The sequence below is a fragment of the Gallus gallus genome, chromosome 18 (genome assembly GCF_016699485.2).
Source record: "Gallus gallus isolate bGalGal1 chromosome 18, bGalGal1.mat.broiler.GRCg7b, whole genome shotgun sequence".
NCBI lineage: Eukaryota > Metazoa > Chordata > Aves > Galliformes > Phasianidae > Gallus > Gallus gallus.
The window spans coordinates 995841-1020526 of record NC_052549.1 but is presented as its reverse complement, the minus strand read 5'-3'; the positions used below and the strand labels follow the sequence as shown (position 1 = coordinate 1020526).

The following is a 24686-nucleotide window of genomic DNA, read 5'->3' as shown; positions in this document are numbered from 1 at the left end:
TTAAACCTCATTCCTGTGACTTCTGTTCCTATTCAGATGCTCCCTCCTCTGTTGGGATTCCCTTTCTCTAACAATGACCCTGCATGTCACTGCAAGCACTTGTGCTTTTCCACATCTCAGGCTCAGAGCATTTGCAGAAGGCAATAGTCTGCACCTTCATCTCTCCATCATGTTTTGTTACAATATGCTGGCTCGTTCACTTTACTTTCTCTGCTCAAGTTATCATCTGATTGATTACAGCGTCCATGCAGTCCCTTTCATCTCCTTTAGTACATACTCCTGTATACTCCCTCCCCTCTTCTCACACACTCTTGTCAAATTATTTATAGGAGATAGATTCACAGACCCGTTATGTCTAATTATATCCATTCACTTCTAATGAATGGGAATTCTGCTAGGAGTTAAGAGTGCCAAAAATGTTTTGACCTAAGAAACAGGAGGTGGCTGCTACGTATGCAAATCAGAGCCTATAAAAGGACCTTAGGGTCAGTGTGTCTTGTCCTTCTTCAGAAATCTCTAAGGTAAGAGTGTCGGGGACTTTCAACTGGGGAGATGGGAGAGTGAAGGGAAAGTGGCCCTGCGTTCCACAAGCACCAGTGCATTCCTGCAAATGCTTATATTCATTCCATGGGAGACTGCCAGTGTCAGCTGGGATTTTCAATCTGCTTTCAAGGCATCTGTACATTTTCTGTTTATAAATTTTCTCTGGAATTCTGTGCAACGGTAAGAAGGAAAATTACTAATTCTGTTTTATTATACAGACCAACTTCCAGTCTGCGAGCCATTCATCTGATCTCACAAAAGGTAAGATACTGATTTATTTGCTCTTTAGGGATAGAGAGCGATGCTCTAAGACAGAGCTTCTATGTAGTTGTGCTGGCAATCCCTATATCCCATCCATTTATGTCCATTGTAGAAATACGGTATGATATGTGGGCTGGATTGCCTGTAACAGACAGAATTCACAAAGACAGTAGTTTGAAAGGTGCTTTATTGCCTACATTCTCCCCAGGATTCTTCCACAGGGAGTGGTTTCCTACATTTATAGACACTTAGTCCTAAGCTTACGAGTAATGGCCCTAAGAAGAAAAAAAAATCAGGTAGCAGTTTTCAGTTACTTACCCATAAATTAAATATGTTCTTGAAGCCAACAATCATCCTTTTCTTTGCCTTTACCTCAGACATGAAGGGTTACTGGTATTGACCTGGAAACAGTGGGTAAAAATATGTGTTTATTTGAATAATATTAAATACAATGTTAAAACAACTTCTGAAAGATTGAATCAATTTTACAAACCTATGTAATCATTTTGTGAAATGGTCTCACTTACTTAATATTATTTTAAGTCAACAAAGTTGAAAACGTAATTAGAAACAGAATAGTCATGCTTATGCTTATAGCAGTAGATAATATCAATGCATTTGAATTGATAACAAGTTTTCTGATGTATAACTTCTGTATTGGCTAAGAAGACAAAGCAATTTTTGTCACATTAACAGTGGAATACTGAGTGGAATGAGTTTTAGAATGCACAATGATAATGTAATTATTACTAAAATATTATTTCAATTAGGCTGGACATAATTCAGTGAAGAAGTTGTTAAATAGTAAAGGATTCAGAAAACAGTACAAAAAGTATTCAAAATTCAGCATGTCTTTCCCACAACCAAAATGAAATAGTTTCTCAAGAAAAGCAAACAGATTATTTGATTTTCACCTAAAGATCTTTACCTACCTATAGAGGTAGGTAAAGAAATGGGCTTCCTAATTTATTAGGTAAACTTTTTCAAATTCTAAATTGGAAATGGTGTATCGAGGTGAAATTAGGATAAAATGAAGGATTAATTAGAAACACTGTTCATTTTGGAAGAATATACTTTAACTGGCTTCACAATTGCATGGAATTTTTCCTTCAAATAACTGTGCGGCAGTAATACATGGTGTTACTCAGAAGTGGTGAATGAATGTAAGATTACTCTTAGGTTTCTGCTGTGAAACTGGGAAACAGATCAACACAGAGAACATAAACATTGTCAGCAGATGGATCTGTGGAATAATTGAAAGATTTAACACCTTGGGCTATTTTATCCCAAAGAAAAGTCCTTAATGAGAAGTGCTAATAATACAAGCTGTCTGCATATCAAGTGTTCTCTTCCAGTTCTTCATTGTAGATATGTGGTCTGAAAGATACTAAATGGAAAAGACACAATAAGGCTTTCACAGTTTCAAAATGTGGAGTATCTACTGAGAGCAGAACCATGGAAACATTTAGCTGAAAATGCAGTAGTATTGTAAGCCTAGTGTTCTTTCTTAAAAGAAAAGAAAAAAAAAAAAAAAAAAAGAGTGGAAAAAAAATTATAGAACAGACATCTACATTAGAAAAAAAAATGAAAGAAAGCATCAGTTATCAGTTAAATTGGATGATACATAAGCTGATGTGATACATTTAACATTTCATTGGCTATATGAACTGAGTGCACCGTCAGCAAGTTTGCAGATGACACCAAGCTGAGTAATGCAGTTGGCATGCTAGAAGGAACGGAAATCATGCAGAGAGATGCTGACAAACCAGAGGTTCACACAGGTAAACTTCGTGCAGTTCAGCAAGGCCCATGCTGATGGGAGTAAGAACTAGCTGGTATTTAAGGTCTCTTTCAACCCAAACCATTGTATGATTCTGTGATGCTGTAGCAGAGCACCATAAAAATCCACTGTAATGAGTCAAGGTTTCTTCTGTTGTGCATTACTCTAATTTACTTTATACCCATACAGATACTTGCTGCATTACTCCCAATAAACAGCGACGATGGCTACAGATGCTGATATGGCCATATTTGGGGAGGCAGCCCCTTACCTCCGAAAGTCAGAAAAGGAGAGGATTGAGGCCCAGAACAAGCCTTTTGATGCCAAGTCATCAGTCTTTGTGGTACATGCTAAAGAATCCTATGTGAAAAGTACAATCCAGAGTAAAGAATCGGGGAAGGTCACTGTCAAGACTGAAGGTGGTGAAGTGAGTAAAAGGCAATATTTACAATGTGAATTCAATTCCCACAGTGGTCTCTGAGCTGACATGCAGGGATTTGCCTTTTCTTTGGCAGACTCTAACCGTGAAGGAAGATCAAATCTTCTCCATGAACCCTCCCAAGTACGATAAAATTGAGGACATGGCCATGATGACCCACCTCCACGAACCCGCTGTGCTGTACAACCTCAAAGAGCGTTATGCAGCCTGGATGATCTATGTAAGTACCAGCAGCTCTCTTGCTTGGGCAGCGTAGCTGGGGAGGACTGCTGTGCCAGGCTGAGTGGAAGCCAGCATGCTGTGTCCCTTCTTCACAGACCTACTCGGGCCTCTTCTGTGTCACTGTCAACCCCTACAAGTGGCTGCCGGTGTACAACCCGGAGGTGGTGTTGGCCTACCGAGGCAAAAAGCGCCAGGAGGCCCCTCCACACATCTTCTCCATCTCTGACAACGCCTATCAGTTCATGCTGACTGGTGAGTGCCTGATCTCCTTCAAAGCAACGTGAACTGAAGAGCCTCGTTGCTCTTACTGGACTATGTGACAAACCAGCACCAAACACCACACAGCTATATGACAGCAAGTGGAAGAGGAATTCATGTTAAGACAAACTGTACCAGATACACACATAGATTCAGCACTGTGTGCTATTTACCAATATTGTAGTTATATTGTATATATTATATTATATATATATATGTATATATTATATGTTATATTGCAATATTGTATTGTACCAAATCCTACACTTTCCTAGTGCAGATGTAAAGCTGGACTTGGAGTTTGTTACTATTTTGCAGTGATGGAAGAGAAAGCATTATTGTTCTAGACAGTTGTTTACTTTGAAGGTAGGCAGGTAGGCATTTGGTCTAGATTCCTTGACTCTAGAACTGTGTGAAGGGCAAGAGGACACGCAGTTTGTGTGAGGACCATGTGCCTCTGACAGCTGTATTCCTCCATTTGTGCTGCTACTGTGGAATACAGAAGCAAATCCATTTTTCTTCCCTGGGAATTAGTGCTTCTGGAGAAGCTCCAACTTACAGCTTTACTTTTAAGGCAGCTCAGTGCTACTCAGGACAATGGTTAAACTTTCCTTTTGCCTCTTTCACAGACCGCGAGAATCAGTCGATCCTGATCACGTAAGTATGGTCCCTGATCAGGTCCCTGCGGGGCTGCCCTGTGCCAGGGGACCTTCTCCCTGACCTCACGCTCTCTGCTTCTCTGTTTGGTTCGACAGCGGAGAATCCGGTGCAGGGAAGACTGTGAACACGAAACGTGTCATCCAGTACTTTGCAACAATTGCAGCTAGTGGAGATAAGAAGAAGGAGGAGCAGCCAGCGGGCAAAATGCAGGTGAGCTCCTAAGTGTAAGACCCTGCAGATGTCAGACTGTTCTTGAGCTGTAGCATAACAAGATTTCTGTTCCAGGGGACACTTGAGGATCAAATCATCAGTGCCAACCCCCTGCTGGAGGCCTTTGGAAATGCCAAGACTGTGAGGAATGACAACTCCTCACGCTTTGTAAGTTGTTGCCTGGCTTAAGAAACAAATCTTTTCCTCATAAATGCAACAAATGAAATATTTTCAGACTCAGAGATGGGAAGGCGGATCTCGGTCACATTTTTTTTTTCTTCTTTCAGGGTAAATTCATCAGAATCCACTTTGGGGCCACAGGAAAACTGGCTTCTGCTGACATTGAAACATGTAAGAGACCCTCCAGGCCTGATCGGTCACGTTCTTTCTGACTGTCCTCGGTTTTTGTGCTAAGTTACTCCTACCATCCTTGACAGATCTGCTGGAGAAGTCCAGGGTCACTTTCCAGCTCAAGGCTGAAAGAAGCTACCACATCTTTTATCAGATCATGTCCAACAAGAAGCCAGAGCTAATTGGTAGGAACTTCTGCAAACACAGCGCACTGGACAATCTTTTTCATTCCTGTTCTATGCCAATTCTGTTTGGTCCATATGTGCTTTGTCCTTCTTCTCAGAGATGCTGCTGATCACCACCAACCCATACGACTATCAGTACGTGAGTCAAGGCGAGATCACAGTACCCAGCATTAATGACCAGGAGGAGCTGATGGCCACCGACGTAAGAAATGCACAGAAGTTTTCTTGGGTGGACTCTGACCTGGAAGCAAGCATGGTACTTATGTCTAAGTATTCCTCACTTCTTCCTTTGTTAGAGTGCCATTGACATCCTGGGCTTCACTCCTGATGAAAAAACAGCCATTTACAAGCTGACGGGGGCTGTCATGCACTATGGCAACCTGAAGTTCAAGCAGAAGCAGCGTGAAGAGCAGGCAGAGCCCGATGGCACAGAAGGTATTAGCACAATATATACTGAAACACTTGCTAATACAGGCAGTAATTCCTGTTCAGAGTCACCAACTCTGCCCACGGTTTTCCCCTGATGCTCCTACTGCAGCGTACAAGGGTGTCCTAAATAGAGGTCTTCCCTGGAAGAACACAACCCAGTGGGAGATGCAGACTGCTTTGAACTATGCCAATACAAGGGCCAGGGAATCCTGAACCACACTTCCATTGGCTGACATCGTACTAGTCAGGCAGAAGAAACACAAGGTTTGCTGCTCTTCTGACTGGCAGCTTTCTACGTCTGGTACATAATCAAGAACCACGCCGCTCACTGACTTACGTTCATGTACCCAGGCAGCTACAATCATTTGTCATCAGTGGTAGTCACCTCCTGAGGTTGTTATTTCCACGTAAAAATAAGCCAGAATCCTGACGCTGCTCTGCCCTAAAGCCTGTGTTCTGAAGGCAACTCTCAGTGCCTGAAGTGAGAGCACTGAGCCGATTTAATTTACACAGGAGGTTAAAAAGGAACAGCATTTAATACTGCAGATGTGGCTCTTACATTTTCTGTTGAGTTTAAGCATGTTTCCAGGACTTCCATTTGAAAAACAGGCAGCTATCATACATCTACTCCATTTCCTTTCCCTAGAATTGTTCAGGATTTTATTCCTTTACAAGTTTTTGGAAGTATTTCTAAAAACCAGAGTTTTTAGATATACCTTTGCTATTTTTCTAGTAATAAATGCAATTAAAATACATAGGCATAAATAACACATACAAGAGTAACAGATCAAAATTAGGATTTGTATATTTGTAAATCGATCCAAAAGTAATTCTTCCTATTTATTTCTGTGGAAATTACAGCAAAGAGCACAATAACATTATTTGATAGAGCAAATTTTCAACTACACAATCACCACCATTAACTATGCATTTTTGCCGTGATGAACATAAGCCTGCATGCTGCAATCATAAAGTCTGCACCGCTAGCAGTGGCCCACTCTTTCACAGCTGTAGTGATGGTGTCATTGATGAAACACACCATCTGCCCCCTCACTGCTGACTTCAACTGTTTGGTTTCTGTAAACATTTATCAAGTGTAGATGAATGAGTGATCAATGGGTGCAATTTTTTTTCTGCATGGAGGAATTCAGTTATGCACATATTCTTCATATGCACTTTCATGTCAGATGCCTTTTTGTCAGACCTACCTTTTCTCTTCTCTTTCCTACCCTTTCCCCCTCTCTTTCTCATAGTTTATTAAACTTATTTGTCGTGTGTATAGCTCCTATGTGTTTGAAACACATCCTTCTATCTATGAAACACTATCCGTCACATCTCTCTAATTCCCATAGAATGTCATTAACTCCATTAAGTACAGCATATTTTGTTACCAGCCTGTTTCTTTTTCTGTTTGTTCAGAAACTGTAACTTGGCAAAAGGCTAAGGAAATGGCTAGCCACTTCAAAATTTGCTTGGACATTGTAAATTAATTTGGAAGAATTTTTACATTTAAAAACCTCAACTGGAAAAAAAAAGTTTAAAAAATAACCAATTACAAAAACCCCACAGTCAAACAGTAAATCAAGAGAGGATACAACTCTTGTAAGCATGTGACTCAGAATATGTGTTTTATGCCGAAGCTATTCCAAGTTACTGAAAGATACATCTACTGGAGAGCTAAGACTTGATCCTGTTGTGTGATTGTTTAGTTGCAGACAAGGCTGCCTACCTGATGGGTCTGAACTCAGCAGACCTGCTCAAGGCCTTGTGTTACCCCCGTGTCAAGGTTGGAAATGAGTATGTGACCAAGGGTCAAACCGTGCAGCAGGTAAGAAACAAGTGATGACAGAAAACACATGGCATGAACTAAAACTGTTGGACTTCTGCTTTTATCATGGATGTTATCTTTTTATTTTGTATTTGTTTAGGTATACAATTCAGTGGGTGCCCTAGCAAAATCTGTCTTTGAGAAGATGTTCCTGTGGATGGTTGTTCGCATCAACCAACAGCTGGATACCAAGCAGCCCAGGCAGTACTTCATTGGTGTCCTGGACATCGCTGGCTTTGAGATCTTTGATGTAAGAGGACAGTCTTACAAGTTTAATGGAAGGGACATTAAGAAACTGGAATAGTTCTTTTTTATTTTTCATTATGAAGTACTTAACTCACAAAGTACTTAATTTACAAAGGCTGTTGATTTGTTGCATGCAGCAATGAAAGTAGTATTTAAAAGTGCTATCACAATGTTTAATAACTGATGGCTAAAATAGATGGTGAGGAATTTAAAACTTGTATTCTTGAAGATTTTGTTAATGCAGAAGCCAGACTCCCTCTGAATTCTTGGGAACAGACCATCAGTATAGCCAAATCCAAGAAGACAAAGTACTGTGATAACTAGCATTTTGATGTAAGCTCTGAATGTTTTCCAGTGTTCATAAACATGTTCATGAGGGGCTAGGGCTTGAAAGTGTAAATATATTAAAGGATGGAATACTTCAGTCACCAGTCCAGGTCCACGTTCATGGAGGGCTAAGAGGATGCTCAGAGGGTTGGAGCAACTCTCTTATGAAGAAAGACTGAGGGAGCTGAGCTTGTTCAGCCTGGATAAGATAAGGCTCTGAGGGGAATATATTGCAATCTTACAAAAAAGATGGAGAGTGACTTTTTACACAGGCACATAGAGATAGGACAAGGGGGCTGGTTTTCAACTAAAAGAGTGGGAGGAAATTTTTTACTCTCAGGGTCATGAGACAATGGAACATGTTGCCCAGAGATGCTGTCGGTGACCCATACCTGGATATGGTCAAGGCCAGGTTGGATGGGGTCCTGCGCAGCCTGATCTAGTGGGTGGCAAACCTGCCCACAGCAGTGAGGTTGCAACTAGATCATCTTTAAGATACCTTCCAACCCAAGCCATTCTAAGATTTGGTGAGACCTTAATGGGATGAAAATGAGACATACTGGAAAATCTCATGTGTTCATGGAACTGAACTTTACTAGTGAGTGAATCTCCTTGCATTCTGCAGTTCAACAGCCTGGAGCAGCTGTGCATCAACTTCACCAATGAGAAACTGCAACAGTTCTTCAACCACCACATGTTCGTTCTGGAGCAAGAGGAGTACAAGAAGGAAGGCATTGAATGGGAGTTCATTGATTTTGGGATGGACCTGGCTGCCTGCATTGAGCTCATTGAAAAGGTATTTGGGCCTCCTGCACTTAATAGTTTTTCAGATGTAAAAGGAATGTTTCCATGCTAAAATTTAGACTACTCTAACATGTGGCACTCACACTTAATGCAAGACATACTTTTCCTGGACAGTGAGCTCTGTATATTTGCCTTCATGTGTCTGATTTTGAGATGGTTAAGTTGTACCTTATATCACTACCTGTGGGATTTTGCCAAGTAGTACATATTCTCAGGCGGTCAAATTTTCAGTCCTAATCACAGTAGTAAGACTGTTTTAGAATTCACACTGAAATGCTTGTATTGTTTTATGTATGTTGAGTGAGTAAATACACTGAGCAACATCTACTTTAATGTTTGAAGAAATTTCCTACCTTGTTTCAAGAAAAAAAAAAAGCATTTACGTAATGTAAACTCTGTTACACCTAAATGCTGATAATTTCATTCATTTTATTTGTCATCTTCAACTAACATGCACAACATGAATGTTTACATGCTAGATCTGTACTACATTACAACCTTGAAACATTTGGATGAACTTGTTTTCATAAAAATGATGAAACATCTACTAACAATATCTGGAAGAAAAAAGGGATGACACACTTGTATCATCACTATCTTCCATTCCTTTTTTTTATATTATCTCTCCCATGTCCTGACTTTCTTTTTATATGTATTTGTATTTTCATCCAGCCCATGGGCATCTTCTCCATCCTGGAAGAGGAGTGCATGTTCCCCAAGGCAACTGACACCTCTTTCAAGAACAAGCTCTATGACCAGCATCTGGGCAAGTCCAACAACTTCCAGAAGCCTAAACCTGGCAAAGGCAAGGCTGAGGCCCACTTCTCCCTGGTGCACTATGCTGGCACAGTGGACTACAACATCACCGGCTGGCTTGAGAAGAACAAGGACCCCCTGAATGAAACTGTTGTGGGGCTGTACCAGAAATCATCCCTGAAGACACTGGCCTTACTGTTTGCCTCTGTTGGTGGGGCAGAAGCAGGTAATTTATTTTATACAAATTCTTCAACAATAAATAACTAAATATTTGCAATAATATTTTGCATCATTTTTCAGTAATATTTACATTTTATAAATGTAGCATTTCCATTTTCATAAGTAAATGTAGCAAGTATTACTTTGATCACTGGAGTTTAAAATATACAGAAAAGAAGTCTTGTATATGTAAAAGGTTTCTTAAAATAATGAAAAGTTTGTGAGTCCAAAATCTTGTCTGCTTTTGGAATTCAGTCACTCAGACTAATAAAGGATATTACATTTTCCTGGAAACTTTAATAAATGTGTTGATTTTATGATCAGACAACTACACTAAAGAATTTACAAAGACTTGCTGACACACTGGCTAATTTCTACAGTAAGAGGCATTCCCACATACTTCAGGAAGTAATATCAAACTCAAAACAATGGTACCACATTTATGTGTAATTTTAGATGTAAAGATACTTAAAGACTAATAAGTTCTTGCATTTACTGTATTCATTCATGAATTAATTCCTTAATTATGCTACTGTACAAGATATTGCATTTATTTCCCATTTCTATTTTCTTAACTTGTGTTAAGAAATGTCATTAGATTTTCTTCTGCTATTATCTGAAAAACACTACATTTTAGCTATAAACACTGTCTGCATTTGTTATTTTTTCTCATATCACTACAGTTTCTATTTCTTAAGATAAAAATACATAGTTTTCAAAATTCTAACCACATGTTTTTGTTATTCACTTCTTTTAGAAGTATATATATTATTTTTCAGAGAGTGGTGCCGGTGGCAAGAAGGGAGGCAAGAAGAAGGGGTCTTCTTTCCAGACTGTCTCAGCTCTTTTCCGGGTACTGTAGAATAAGCATAATGAACTTTATGAAATTGTGAAAAAGACACAGAAAAGTCAGTACAGGAAAGAAAGCTTTATATCAATCTAATATATTAAATATTTATGTTCAGAAAGAGGAAAGGCCTATGTTTCATAACAAAGAGTTTTCATCAAATCATTGGAAGAATTACTACAGAACTGCTGAAAAATTGTTTTATGATCATGATCTTAATGCAGCAGTTATACTCCATCTAATAATGAGATTGTGTAAGTGACATTTTTAAACATAATCTTTGCTCTTGTTCTTAAGGAAAATTTAAACAAACTGATGAGCAACCTGCGAAGCACACATCCCCATTTTGTGCGATGCCTCATTCCCAATGAAACAAAAACACCTGGTAAGTACTTCAGGTTCAGACATGAGAAATTTGTTCTTCTCTGTGCAGTACAATGAAATACCAATTCATAATGTCATTTTTTAGGTGCCATGGAGCATGAACTGGTGCTGCACCAGTTGCGCTGTAACGGCGTGCTGGAAGGGATCAGGATTTGCAGGAAAGGATTCCCAAGCAGAATACTTTATGCAGACTTTAAACAGAGGTCAGCCTCCGCTTAACTCACTGTTTACCACATCTTTACTGAATAATTTCTATTTTGTAACTATTTAAAATACTGTGGATGTTATGGAAGTTTTATAGTACCTATCTTCAGTCATACTAAAGTTGGTTGTCCAAATTAGTATCTAGTTTCTTTCTATAGCTGACTATAAGAGTCACCTCCAAAGGGCAATTTTGAGTCTTTTATTCATTCTTTAGTATGTGATAAAGCATCCAGAAAATTGACTACCTTGAACTTTGATACAGGTTTCACTGAGCTTTCAGGAATCTGTTCATCATATTCTACTTCCTCCCATAGATACAAGGTGCTTAATGCCAGTGCCATCCCTGAGGGACAGTTCATTGACAGCAAGAAAGCTTCTGAGAAACTCCTTGGGTCAATCGATGTGGACCACACCCAGTACAAATTTGGTCACACCAAGGTACAAATACTGCTTGACTGAAGTGCTATGTATCTGTACTTTACAGTACCTGAAAATTATGTGCTGTAACTGTTCCCTTTCTCAAGGTGTTCTTCAAAGCTGGGCTGCTGGGACTCCTGGAGGAGATGAGAGATGAGAAGCTGGCACAGCTCATCACTCGCACACAGGCCAGGTGCAGGGGCTTCCTGATGAGAGTGGAGTTCAAGAAAATGATGGAAAGAAGGTAGATATATACAGTTATTTGGCCTGCTGGGTCAATCCTCATCACACACCAATGACATGAAAACATCTGAAAATGAGATCCATCTCAATTAATCTCATATATTTCTCATTAGTTCACTTTATCAGTATGGATGTGTTTGGAAGTATACAATGACAGTAGATGAAGTAAAAAACTTGTTTTCATTAAAAATCCAGTATAAAGCCCTGTTTTGGGGGGGAAAAAAATATATATTTAACTTATGTCACCCTTTGTAGCAATTTTTACTGAATTCTTTAAATGTCCAGAATTCAGATATGCAATCTAAAATAACTGTAAATAAATATGATAATAATTATAAATATAAATTATAAATAAAGTAATTATTCAAATTATTTTAGGTTACCATTATAATCAAAGGGAAGAAACACATACCTCTAGCACAAGAGGAGCCTTCCCTTCCCTTGAATAACTCATGAAATGAACCAAGTCCCCTCCTGGAGGTGATCCTTTTCTGTGGCCATAAAAACGGGTCAAACATCTGAACTTCAAATCTGTTCATACAAATTGACTATCTTTACATCACAATAGGACATTTACTTCACATATTCATAAAATATATATAAAATATATATGTTTGTGTGTCTATAATCCATTACATAGAGAACTACATGAAGTATTCTATGTAGAACAGTCTCTACTTATATATATATAAGATATATTGTTATATAGACATTTAATAATGTATTACACATTTAAAAATATATGAGATAATATATGTTCAATACCTTTTAGGGAATCTATCTTCTGTATCCAGTACAATGTTCGTGCATTCATGAATGTCAAGCACTGGCCCTGGATGAAGCTGTTCTTCAAGATCAAGCCCCTGCTGAAGAGTGCAGAATCTGAGAAGGAAATGGCCAACATGAAGGAAGAGTTTGAGAAGACCAAGGAAGAGCTTGCAAAGTCTGAGGCAAAGAGGAAGGAGCTGGAGGAGAAAATGGTGTCCCTGCTGCAAGAGAAAAATGATCTGCAACTCCAAGTGCAGGCTGTGAGCATTGCTAATGCTTTGGCTTTCATGATGTCCTATGTGAAATTATCGCAATTGTCTCAGTAACAGACACATTATTCCAAATCAGTATTAATTTAAACAGCATATAAATAATTATTTAGATAGGAAGGATATTAAAATAATAATTATTAAAATAGAAAGGAAAAAACACATTAAAAAGCTAAGATGAAATACATAAATATTAACATATTTGCAATTAATTATGACATTTGGTTCCTTACACTTTTAAATCAAGAGAGAATTAATCTATTTCCCAAGTAAATTCTACAATTTACAGTATAATATTTAAATCATAGATGACAACTTACAGCAGCAATCATTATGCCTCTAAATAGCCTCATTTACTATATAATTTTGATATGTTATAAACTGATTAATGAAGGTAGCTTGGAGGTCCAATTAATACCTTAACTTGGGGGATTACAAAGGGATTCAATTGGAGTAAGAGTGGGTGAGAGTGAGAGGCATTTCTCTAGCATTTCTGGTCCCTGCCTCCTCAGGAAAAGTCTCGATGAAAACGGAGTCCTGTCCTTCCCAGGAAATAAAAGGATAGCAGCAATGATCCCCTCAGAACTGTCTTTACTGGCAAAGGATTAGGAATAGGATTCAACTGACCCCAACGCTTCTCAACATCTGTAACCATAGTTTGACATTTAAAAATATGTATTCCTTTACCTTCTGTGCTTGAGGCATTCCAAAACAAATAAATACTTGTATGATAACAAGTTATTAGTAAAAATATCATCATAAAGCTGCATAGAAAATGATAATTCCTTGCTAGTTAAAAAATGGAAAAATAATGACTTACAAACAAATAGCATTTTTAAAAATACTTCATTCAAATCATGTGCAGGAAGCAGATGGTTTGGCTGATGCTGAGGAAAGGTGTGACCAGCTCATCAAAACCAAAATCCAGCTGGAAGCCAAAATTAAGGAGCTTACAGAGAGAGCAGAAGATGAGGAAGAGATGAATGCTGAGCTGACAGCCAAGAAGAGGAAACTGGAGGATGAATGTTCAGAGCTGAAGAAAGACATAGATGACCTGGAGTTAACATTGGCCAAGGTTGAGAAGGAAAAGCATGCCACTGAAAACAAGGTATGAGGGAGAAGATGTCTCTCACACTCCAGAAAAGAACTCTGTGCTGTTATGGGAGTCTTGTACCTATTTGCCTTAATTATACTTGCTCCCTTCTTATCAAAGGTGAAAAACCTCACAGAGGAGATGGCAGCCTTGGACGAGAACATTGCCAAGCTGACAAAAGAGAAGAAAGCCCTCCAAGAGGCCCATCAGCAGACACTGGATGACCTGCAGGCTGAAGAGGACAAAGTCAATACGCTGACCAAAGCTAAAACCAAGCTGGAGCAGCAAGTAGACGATGTAAGCAAAATGCATACAGCCATTACAGGACAGTTGTGGAGATAAACATGGCTGGCAGAGCACTAATGATCTCCTTTGGTTTAGCTGGAAGGGTCCCTGGAGCAAGAGAAGAAGCTGCGCATGGACCTCGAGAGAGCTAAGAGGAAACTTGAAGGAGACCTGAAAATGACTCAGGAATCCACAATGGACTTGGAAAATGATAAACAGCAGCTGGATGAGAAACTGAAGAAGTAAGTGAGGTTGTGGGACATCTGAGTGCTGGGCAGGTGTACATACATCTTTTTCAGGTGCTAACATAGTTTGCTTTGTGTAAAAGGAAAGACTTTGAAATCAGCCAGATCCAGAGCAAAATTGAGGATGAGCAAGCCCTGGGCATGCAGTTACAGAAGAAGATCAAGGAGCTGCAGGCAAGTCTCTGGTCCTTCCCTTCTGCCCTTCAGAAAACATCAGTTTGAGGAGGGCATGGGTGTAAAGGATCCCCGATGTTCCCCAGGCCCGTATTGAGGAACTGGAGGAGGAAATCGAGGCAGAGCGAACCTCTCGGGCAAAAGCAGAGAAGCACCGAGCTGACCTCTCCAGGGAGCTGGAGGAGATCAGTGAGCGCCTGGAGGAAGCAGGAGGGGCTACAGCAGCTCAGATTGATATGAACAAGAAGCGTGAGGCAGAATTTCAGAAGATGCGCCGTGACCTCGAAGAGGCCACGCTGCAGCACGAAGCCACGGCTGCTGCCCTGCGGAAGAAGCATGCGGACAGCACAGCGGAGCTTGGGGAGCAGATCGACAACCTGCAACGAGTCAAGCAGAAGCTGGAGAAGGAGAAGAGTGAGCTGAAGATGGAGATTGATGACTTGGCCAGCAACATGGAGTCTGTCTCCAAAGCCAAGGTACTGAAATACATGTTTAGATTAATTCAAACTTATAAGCAAGTATTCATATTTTATAGTGCATGATAATCAATCATATTTTACAATAAGTAGTTGTCTTTTACAAGTTGAATTTGTGTTTATGCATTTCCAGATTAGTGTAATAATGCACTGCATCTTTTTGCTGAAAGCTGAAAATGTTTAGCTGATGCGCCTAATATAAGGATCTATGGAGAACTCATTGCTTGATTCAGTGCTTGATATTTTAATGAAAGACACTGACATTAGCAGGCTTTCAGTTTTTTCTAAATTAGAAATTGCTTCAGTCATACATTTCTTTTTTCCCTATTATTTTATTCCTCCTCCCTTAAATGCATCAATTACATAATAACTAAATGTGAAGCAGAAGTTTAAAATAATGGCACAGTGTGCCATCATCCTTTTTATGAATTTCAAAAACTGATTGTATGTTAATTAATTGTATAAGTATTGGAATAAAGGATGCAGAAATATAGAAAGGTATATCAGTTACATGACATATATTGACTTAGCATACTCTAAATCATTAGCTTCATTTTTTTTGCTATTCATGAGACTTCAGATGTAATTATGTTAAATCACCAATCATCCTTCATTTTGTTCTTCATGCAAATAGGCAAATTTAGAGAAGATGTGTCGTTCCCTGGAAGATCAACTCAGTGAAATTAAGACAAAGGAAGAGGAGCAACAGCGCACCATTAATGACATCAGTGCACAGAAAGCTCGTCTACAAACAGAGTCAGGTAAGACAACTGTGGTTTTTAAGACAACACAGTAAATAGCCGGGAGCTTAGAAATATGGGGTCAAAAAGGGGTCATAGAGATCTGGGGTCTTGATAGAAACCATAACATGAATATGAACATGAACATGATAGAACATAAGCCAGCAATGTGTTCTTGTGGCAAAGAAGGCCAACAGAATACTGAGCTGCATTAGGAGGAGTGTTTGCAGTAGCTGAATGGAGGAGGTGGCCCATCTCTGTATGCAGCACTTCTGAGGTCACACCTTGGAGTCCTGTGTCCAGTATTACACTTTCCAGTGTCAGAGTTGGAGATATTCAGGAGCAAGTCTAGCACAGGACCAACAAAATGATTAAGGAACTGTAGTTTGAAGGAAAAATTCATCTATCTCCTAAACTAGACTTCATCCCTCCCTTGCCAGGAGAAATTCAGGAGCTGTCAGGAATATGCACCTCTACTCATGCTGTAAGCTCAGTGACCACTAAATTTAGTTCAAATATAAAGTAAAAATAATCAAATAACAAACAAGCAAGAGTGATTAATCTCATTTCCTAACTCTAAATGAATAGTTGACTCAGAGATATGGATGAAGATCAGTGGTTAATATTCAATGAGAGAAATAAAATGTTATTTAACAAAATAATTTTCACATGTATTTGATTATTGAGGATAAAAATTTTTTAAATTCATAAAATTTTTCTTACTTGACTGCAAACTCTCCCAGGTGAATATTCACGCCAGGTGGAGGAGAAAGATGCTCTGATTTCTCAGCTGTCTAGAGGCAAGCAGGCATTCACCCAACAGATTGAGGAACTCAAGAGGCACTTAGAGGAGGAGATAAAGGTGAGGAGGTTTGCCAGAATTCTGTCTTATCCAGTGGATTTTCCTGACTAAGAGGTTTTTCATACACATATAAAATTACAGAAACATCATGTTGAGCAGGAAAAAAAAACCAAAAAAGATATTTAATTTGGTGTGAGTTATTTTATCTTTCTGACACTTACCACTTATCCTTTAAGATGTTGCAAATTCCCAGCTATTCCTTCCTCATTCTATATATTGCCATTATTCTCATGGAAGAATTATCTAGTGTCCAATAACTTTTCACTCAGGACATTTCTCAAGAAATTTCTATTCCTTACCTTACTACAACATTTCCACAGGCCAAGAATGCCCTGGCCCATGCCTTGCAGTCAGCCCGCCATGACTGTGACTTGCTCCGGGAACAATATGAGGAAGAGCAGGAAGCCAAGGGTGAGCTGCAGCGTGCCCTGTCCAAGGCCAACAGCGAAGTGGCCCAGTGGAGAACCAAATATGAGACGGATGCTATTCAGCGCACAGAGGAGCTGGAGGAGGCCAAGTATGTGGGGAAAGTGGGGAAGGCTGGCAGAAACTAATAACAGAAATTGAGGAGACTGCTGAAGTATTATCAGGGAAAAAATAATCCTGTACTTTGGGATGGGGTAATAGGAAAAAGGAAAATATAGCCATGAGAAAATATGTATTAGGAGAAGCAGAAGCACCAAAGCTGTTCAGACACAGAGTAGAGGAGATGCACTAGAGTGAAAAACAGAGCGAACAGCAGGGAGTATTTCACTAAAGACCAGCATCCAGACATGCAATTACAATTTTTGTCTGAAAGAGGTTGTATATGTGGTGTAAATGGGCACTATCAAGTGGCCAAGACTGCTCTCCAAAAAACATACTGGCTGCACACCATAGCTTACTGTGAACCTGGAAATTTGCTTTCTCACTGGGAATTGTGCTGACAACCTCCCAGGAAGAAGCTGGCACAGCGCCTGCAGGATGCCGAGGAACACGTCGAAGCCGTGAACTCCAAATGTGCTTCCCTGGAAAAGACAAAGCAGAGGCTGCAGAATGAGGTGGAGGACCTGATGATTGACGTGGAGCGATCAAATGCTGCCTGCGCAGCTCTGGACAAGAAGCAGAAGAACTTTGACAAGGTATTCTGGGCTCCAACCCTGTGTTTCCTGAGCAGAACGTGATTGCCACATCCATACTCATGCTCTGTTGCTCCTCAGATCCTGTCGGAGTGGAAGCAGAAGTACGAGGAAACGCAGGCTGAGCTGGAGGCCTCCCAGAAGGAGTCTCGCTCCCTCAGCACAGAGCTGTTTAAGATGAAGAATGCCTATGAGGAATCCCTGGACCACCTGGAAACACTGAAGCGTGAGAACAAGAACTTGCAGCGTAAGTCCACAGTCATAGCAGGGCTTTTTCTCAACTGTGTGTGTTCACCTCTGCACGTCTGTTTGCCAGAAGATCTACAAAGACATCTTTGCCTTAATGTGTCAGGGCTACTCCTTTTTTTGCCTTGTGTATTACAATATATCTTTGCTCACGCAGAGGAGATTTCTGACCTCACGGAGCAGATTGCAGAGGGAGGAAAGGCTATTCATGAGCTGGAGAAAGTCAAGAAGCAGATTGAGCAGGAGAAATCTGAACTTCAGGCAGCTCTAGAGGAAGCTGAGGTACCCAGAAATATTATTTATTTATCTGATTTAGGTCTTCGATCACTCTCCTCATAAGTAATGTAAAGTCATTCCCAGAAAGAAGCGAATGAGAATCCTTCCATGAACGTGTAGAGATACTGCCAGAAACATTGCACTACTTGTTACTCAAGCATTATTTTCAACATTTGTTATGTATTCAATTCTCATTTACTCTTCCACAGGCCTCTCTAGAACATGAAGAGGGGAAGATCCTTCGTGTCCAGTTGGAACTCAACCAGGTCAAGTCTGACATTGACAGGAAAATAGCAGAGAAAGATGAGGAAATTGACCAGCTGAAGAGAAACCATCTCAGAGTTGTAGATTCCATGCAGAGCACCTTGGATGCGGAGATCAGGAGCAGAAATGAAGCTCTGCGGCTGAAGAAGAAGATGGAGGGAGACCTGAATGAAATAGAGATCCAGCTGAGCCATGCCAACCGCCAGGCTGCAGAAGCACAGAAGAACCTGAGAAACACACAAGGAGTGCTCAAGGTCCATTGAATAAATTATGAACATTAACAAAATCTTAACTAATATTTTCAATTTTGGAGGACTATGAATCTTATAATTTCTTTCCTTTGCTCTTCAGGATACCCAGATACACTTGGACGATGCTCTCAGGTCACAGGAGGACCTGAAGGAGCAGGTGGCCATGGTGGAGCGCAGAGCAAACCTGTTGCAGGCTGAGATTGAGGAGCTACGAGCAGCCCTGGAACAGACAGAGCGCTCGAGGAAAGTGGCTGAGCAGGAGCTTCTGGATGCAAGTGAACGTGTGCAGCTCCTCCATACCCAGGTCAGTCTATAAATGTAATAGATAACCATACTTCTGCTACATACAAAGAAAATAACTAAGGAGTGCTTGAACATAAATAGCATTTAGTAAACTATGTGTTGTAACATGTACAGTACAAGAAAGAAATAGTAAAAGTGAGTTTTCATCTACAGATACAGCAAGAGTTTCATTAGGCTACAGTAGAAATATTTGGAAAGTAATCTTTTAGCAAAGTCATTGTAAGTATTCTGTAGATCAGGCTAATTTGCTTTAGGCAATGAGACTGAAAATGATAAGAGAAGATTATATGGGTTTTCATGGCAAGTATAAATTCCTTCCGTGTTGACTCACAAACTGTAAGTTTTATGGAGTACATTCTAAATTACTGAAGCATATCACAGCCATGGAAAAAAAAAGCTATGCCAGCGACTCCATTAGAACAGAATTCCATGAGACCTGATGGCACAACTCACATTTAAAAGCAATATTTTTCAGTGTTCTTGATTTGATATTACAAGGTATGATGATCTTCAGCAGAACACAAAAGAGAATCAGCACCAGGATGAAACTGGAAATGTTTCCCAAATTCAGAGTCAAATGTGAGAAACAGTTCTTAGAGAACTCACATAATTATGAAACCCATTTTCATTTTTTTTATGAGTATATCCCATGGCTCTTCAGCAGTCTTCTACTACAACTATTTATGGGATATTCTTCATATAAGCATTAAGAGAACTCTATATAAAAGCGGGTAAATTGGTTTTTACTAAATATGGTATATTAAATCTGCTGGAGAAAACACCGTATGCTTTTTCTTCGACAGAACACCAGCTTGATCAACACCAAGAAGAAGCTAGAATCAGACATTTCCCAAATTCAGAGTGAAATGGAGGATACCATCCAGGAAGCCCGCAATGCTGAGGAGAAGGCCAAGAAGGCCATCACTGATGTGAGTTGGGGCACTCCTTCACTGCTGATGGTGGATGCATTCTCCCCCAGAATATCTCCAGTCACAAAGTGATTCTTTCTTCTCCAGGCAGCCATGATGGCAGAAGAGCTGAAGAAGGAGCAGGACACCAGTGCCCACCTGGAGAGGATGAAGAAGAACCTGGACCAGACGGTGAAGGACCTGCAGCACCGCCTGGATGAGGCAGAGCAGCTGGCCCTGAAGGGAGGCAAGAAGCAAATCCAGAAGCTGGAGGCCAGGGTGCGTAGGACTGGTATTTGTGCAAGCGTGTGCAATCCCAGGTCAGAGATAGCAGGGAAGCTCCAAATATGGGTTTCTCATTGCAGGTGCGGGAGCTGGAAGGGGAGGTTGATGCTGAGCAGAAGCGCAGCGCTGAAGCCGTGAAGGGTGTGCGCAAGTACGAGAGGAGGGTGAAGGAGCTGACCTACCAGGTAAGGCAGAAAAAGCTTTTTCTTACACATCCATCTCTCACGAAGTCAGAGTATTGTCATACTGACACTGTGATTTCTTTGATACTGTGATTTCTTCCCACTGTTCTCTTTCACTGACATTGTTAACATGTCTATTTCTTTTGTCCTACTGGACAGCAGTGCTCTCTGAGGAGTGTTACTACCTTTGTTTCAGCTAGAGGAAATGTAAGGGGGGAGGATAGGAAGTGTTACTATTATTTACCTTTTTCTGTAGTCTGAAGAAGACCGGAAGAATGTTCTCAGGCTCCAGGACCTGGTGGACAAGCTGCAGATGAAGGTGAAATCCTACAAGAGGCAAGCTGAGGAGGCTGTAAGTATTACTGTGAGCAGTCTCCCTCCTGGCAGAACTGGCATTTTGTGTTGGCATTTTTCTCTGCCTAGCTCTGTTCAAGCCCTTAATGTTTATTTCATTTTTTTGGTCTATGCACTGCACAATAACTCGGGGGTTCTGAGTACTGTTGCATAACTAGATGCTGTTGAAGTCTAAGATCAACTCACATGGGAGCATGTCCTTGCTTCTTTCTTTCACTTTCTTCATCTCACATTTGATAATTGTCTCTTGAAGAAATAGAAATTGCTTTCTAAAAATTCTAATACATTATTTTATAGCAGGAAATAAACAGAAAGTGATTTAACAGAAATAAATCTCCCTTGGGGCTCCTTTATGCCCTTGGAATAGTTTTAAGAGGCTCTGGAGCACAGGTGGTCTTTTGTTTGATCCTGTTGGTCAGTGGAATAGGCTTTGTATGGACCAGACAAATCTGGCAGAGAAATGCATGATTACAGTGCTGGTCTTAAAGAAACAAATTTGGCTTCTTTTAACATTCGACTCTCTGAGAAAACTGATGTAATGGGGACTGAGAGGATCCATCTATTGGGACAGGAAAAGCATCTTTGATTTACAGGCTTGCCAGGCTGGTGTAGAAAGCTTTAAACTAATGTTGGCAGAGGAGTTGCCTCCATCTACCTGACTCCTAAGGAGGTCAGTAAGGGGTATCCTGGGAATTACAAGCTGTGTTCTGACCTCACTACCAGAGAAAGTTATGGAGCAAATCACCTTGAGTGCCATCACATGGCTCATAGAAGGCAATCAAGTGATCAGAAGTAGTGAGCATGTGTTTATGAAAGGTAGGTCCTGCCTAACTAACCTCATCACCTTTGACAAGATGACCTGCTTCATAGAGGAAGGAAAGACTATGGATATTGTTTATCTGGAAAGCATTAGATGCTGTAAAGCATCTGATAATGTTCCCTGTAGTATTCTCCTGGAGAAACTGGTTCGTGATATGTTGTACACATGTACTCATTTAAGAACTGGTTGGATGGCTAGGCTCAAAGAGTCCTAATTGAATAGAGATAGGCAGGAGAGTTGATCTGCTTGAGGATAGGAAGGTTTTGCAGAGGGATCTGGACAGGATGGATCAGTAGGTTGAATCCAATCACACAGCATTCAACAAGACTAAATGCCAGATTCCGCAGTTGGGTCATAACACCCCCATGCAGTGGCAGAGGCTTGGAGAAGAGTGGCTGGAAAGCTGCCCAGCATGAAAGGACCTGGGGTTACTGATCAACAGCCAGCTGACCATGAGCCAGCAGTATGCAGTTGGCCTACAAGCCAACAGCATCTTGGCTTGTATCAGAAAGAGTGTGGTCGACTGGTCTAGGGAAGCAATTGTCCCTGGCACTGGTGAGACCACAACTCAAATACTGTGCTCAGTTTGGGGCCCCTCACTACGAGAAGGATGTTGAGTTGCTCAGGCTCATGTAGATAAGAGCAATGAAGCTGGTGAAGCAACTAGAAAACAAGACATATGAGGAGCAACTAAGGCAACTGGGATTATTTAGTCTAGATGAGGCTCAGGGGAGACCTTTTCACTACCAACTAACTACTTGAAAGGAGGTTGCAGTGAGAAGGGTGTTGGTCTCTTTTCTCAAGTGACAAGTGATAAGATGAAAGGAAACTGCCTCAAGTTACCAGGTAAGGTTTAGATTGGAATTAGAAGAAATTTATTTATGGAGGATGGATCAAGCACTGGAACAGGTTTGGAAAATCAGGGAATGAGAGTTCCCATCCCTGAATATATTTAGTCAGTATGTAAATATGGCACTAAGGGACTTGGTTTAATGATGGGGCTCGGGAGGTCAGATTGACAATTGGACTTGATGATCTTGAAAGTCTTTTCCAACCTAAATTATTCTATAATTATATATGTATTATTTGGAAATTTCAAAGTGCATGAGGACTTACAGAGAGATTTATATTCCTGTCATGTATTATTAACCATCTAACCATTTAGCATTTAAGCTATTTATTTGGATTCTTTGTAGAAGTATTGGAGATATTATCCCAGTCTTTGACTCTTTTCCTGTAAAGACAAAATACCATAGAGTGTCCGGTGTTGTTTTTCAATGAGAAAAAAATTACTGTTAAACATTTTAAAACCTATTTTTAATAAGTTTTAGTAAGTTTTCTAAAGAAATCGGCATGAATTTGATAATCTTCTTTTAGTAAATCTCACATCAACACAGTGAATGAAAAATAGAAATTACATTATTTAAAATTTTCCTATCTGATTTCTTTTTCCCAGGAGGAGCTGTCCAATGTCAACCTCTCCAAGTTCCGCAAGATCCAGCATGAGCTGGAGGAAGCCGAGGAGCGGGCTGACATTGCAGAGTCGCAAGTCAACAAGCTCCGAGCAAAGAGCCGTGAAATAGGCAAGAAGGCAGAAAGTGAAGAGTAGATGCCTCTAGCGGTGCAAAGTGAAATAGAATTGCACAAAATGTGAAATTCTATCACTTTGATTTGTAATTACTGCTTAGTTCTTCAACTATCTCTAGATAATTAATATTTAGATAATAAAAATTGTAGAGATTTTCCCATGGAAAATAATTAGTTCACTGTTGTATTTTAATCATTACCCTAGATTCTTTTAAGGTTTACATTTTCCCTTATTTACGTTTTAAAGACAACTGTTTAAGTGGTCTGTTCATTTATCTGGCTTCACTCTCACCTTGGAATTTCACATAAGAATTCCTCAAAGGAGAAAACCATTATTTCTTTACAACTGAATGTAACTATTCCCTATACATTTTGGTTCAGGAAGATTTTAACTAGAACATTTTAACTAGAAGGCTTTGTTCAGGGAACAAAACTTAATTGCATCTTCTGGTAATCCCGTCTACTAATTGATTATTGAATAGGTCATGTAGCTAAATTGCAAGGAGACATTTTTTTTTTCAGGTTAAATCTTTTCAATTCTTCAAGACTTTCTGAGGACATTTGAGGACGAAAGTGGAAACTACTTTTAATTTTTGTTCATGAAATTGATACGCAAGCATACATTGCAAGGGCAGCAATACAAGCTATCTCATGTAGTCTTTCATCCTCTGTTCTCTAAAGATGGCTATATATTCTAAACTGAGCAGGCAGAGATTGTATAAAAGCAAACCATCATTCATCTTTTAAAGCCACTTCTACTTTTATAAATTCCAAGTATATTTCTCTTCAGGACAAAAACTCCTGTTTGGCATACTACTATTTTGTCATCTCACTTGCTTTCTTCTACACATCGTTTTTGAACATGTTGAAAAGTACAGACTGATAACAAATATCTGCAGGATTCTACTACTGAGTTGCTTTTATTACAAGATTTTTTATTTTTACTACAAGAGTTTTTACCCATATGAGGATCTTTTCTTTCTCCATAAGTGTTAAGTATTCACTACAGGATACAATCCTATCCTTCAGGCTAAGCTGTCAGGGACAGCCTGGACAGACAGAGGTACAAACATAATCAGTGCATCCAGATAATGGATACAAAAGGAGAAAATCTATACAGAATTAGGTGACATCATCCATACTACTTAGCCATTGGACCAGGTCCCACCTTCATAGCTATTCCATAGGCCTGGGTGCCTATACATCCCAGGGCGTATGACCGCCCCCGGAAGTATTCTTTCTAGCAACAAAGCCTTCTACTGCACCTCAGTTTGCAATTCTCACTGATCTAAATGATGCTACTTTTGTATCCATGCCATACTGCTGTATTTATGCCTTCCTTATTTTTTATTCTGTGTAGGACCAGGTAAGGTTTCATTAGCAGCATGAATCTGAATATAGGGTAGACCTCCTCCTCAGACTCTGGGATCTCTACCAGTTAATTACAGAAACCCAGGCTGATAGGTCAGATCCATTGTATCAACTCAACATGGCAACTCATCCAGGAGTGGGAGTATGTACACCTGCTGCCAGCAGCACATAGTGTCATTCCTGTGCGACAAACACG

General features: G+C 40.0%; 1 protein-coding gene across 1 annotated transcript; it reads left to right on the top strand.

The window, feature by feature from the left end:
• The first annotated feature begins 475 nt into the window (after positions 1 to 475).
• On the top strand, positions 476 to 23290 carry MYH1D (myosin, heavy chain 1D, skeletal muscle (similar to human myosin, heavy chain 1, skeletal muscle, adult)). The gene is made up of 40 exons (NM_001319304.2): positions 476 to 521; positions 762 to 804; positions 2774 to 3011; positions 3100 to 3243; positions 3341 to 3497; positions 4133 to 4160; positions 4259 to 4373; positions 4449 to 4541; positions 4661 to 4724; positions 4811 to 4909; positions 5008 to 5111; positions 5206 to 5344; positions 7048 to 7166; positions 7267 to 7416; positions 8365 to 8535; positions 9216 to 9525; positions 10298 to 10371; positions 10663 to 10750; positions 10835 to 10952; positions 11268 to 11391; positions 11478 to 11614; positions 12386 to 12641; positions 13516 to 13758; positions 13864 to 14040; positions 14125 to 14270; positions 14357 to 14447; positions 14534 to 14923; positions 15558 to 15684; positions 16407 to 16525; positions 16846 to 17042; positions 17463 to 17646; positions 17725 to 17890; positions 18047 to 18171; positions 18375 to 18683; positions 18781 to 18984; positions 19787 to 19912; positions 20000 to 20170; positions 20257 to 20361; positions 20615 to 20710; positions 22989 to 23290. The coding sequence occupies exons 3-40, from the start codon at positions 2808 to 2810 to the stop codon at positions 23139 to 23141; spliced, it is 5823 nt and encodes a 1940-aa protein (NP_001306233.2). The 5' UTR covers positions 476 to 521; positions 762 to 804; positions 2774 to 2807; the 3' UTR covers positions 23142 to 23290.
• Positions 23291 to 24686: the final 1396 nt, after the last annotated feature.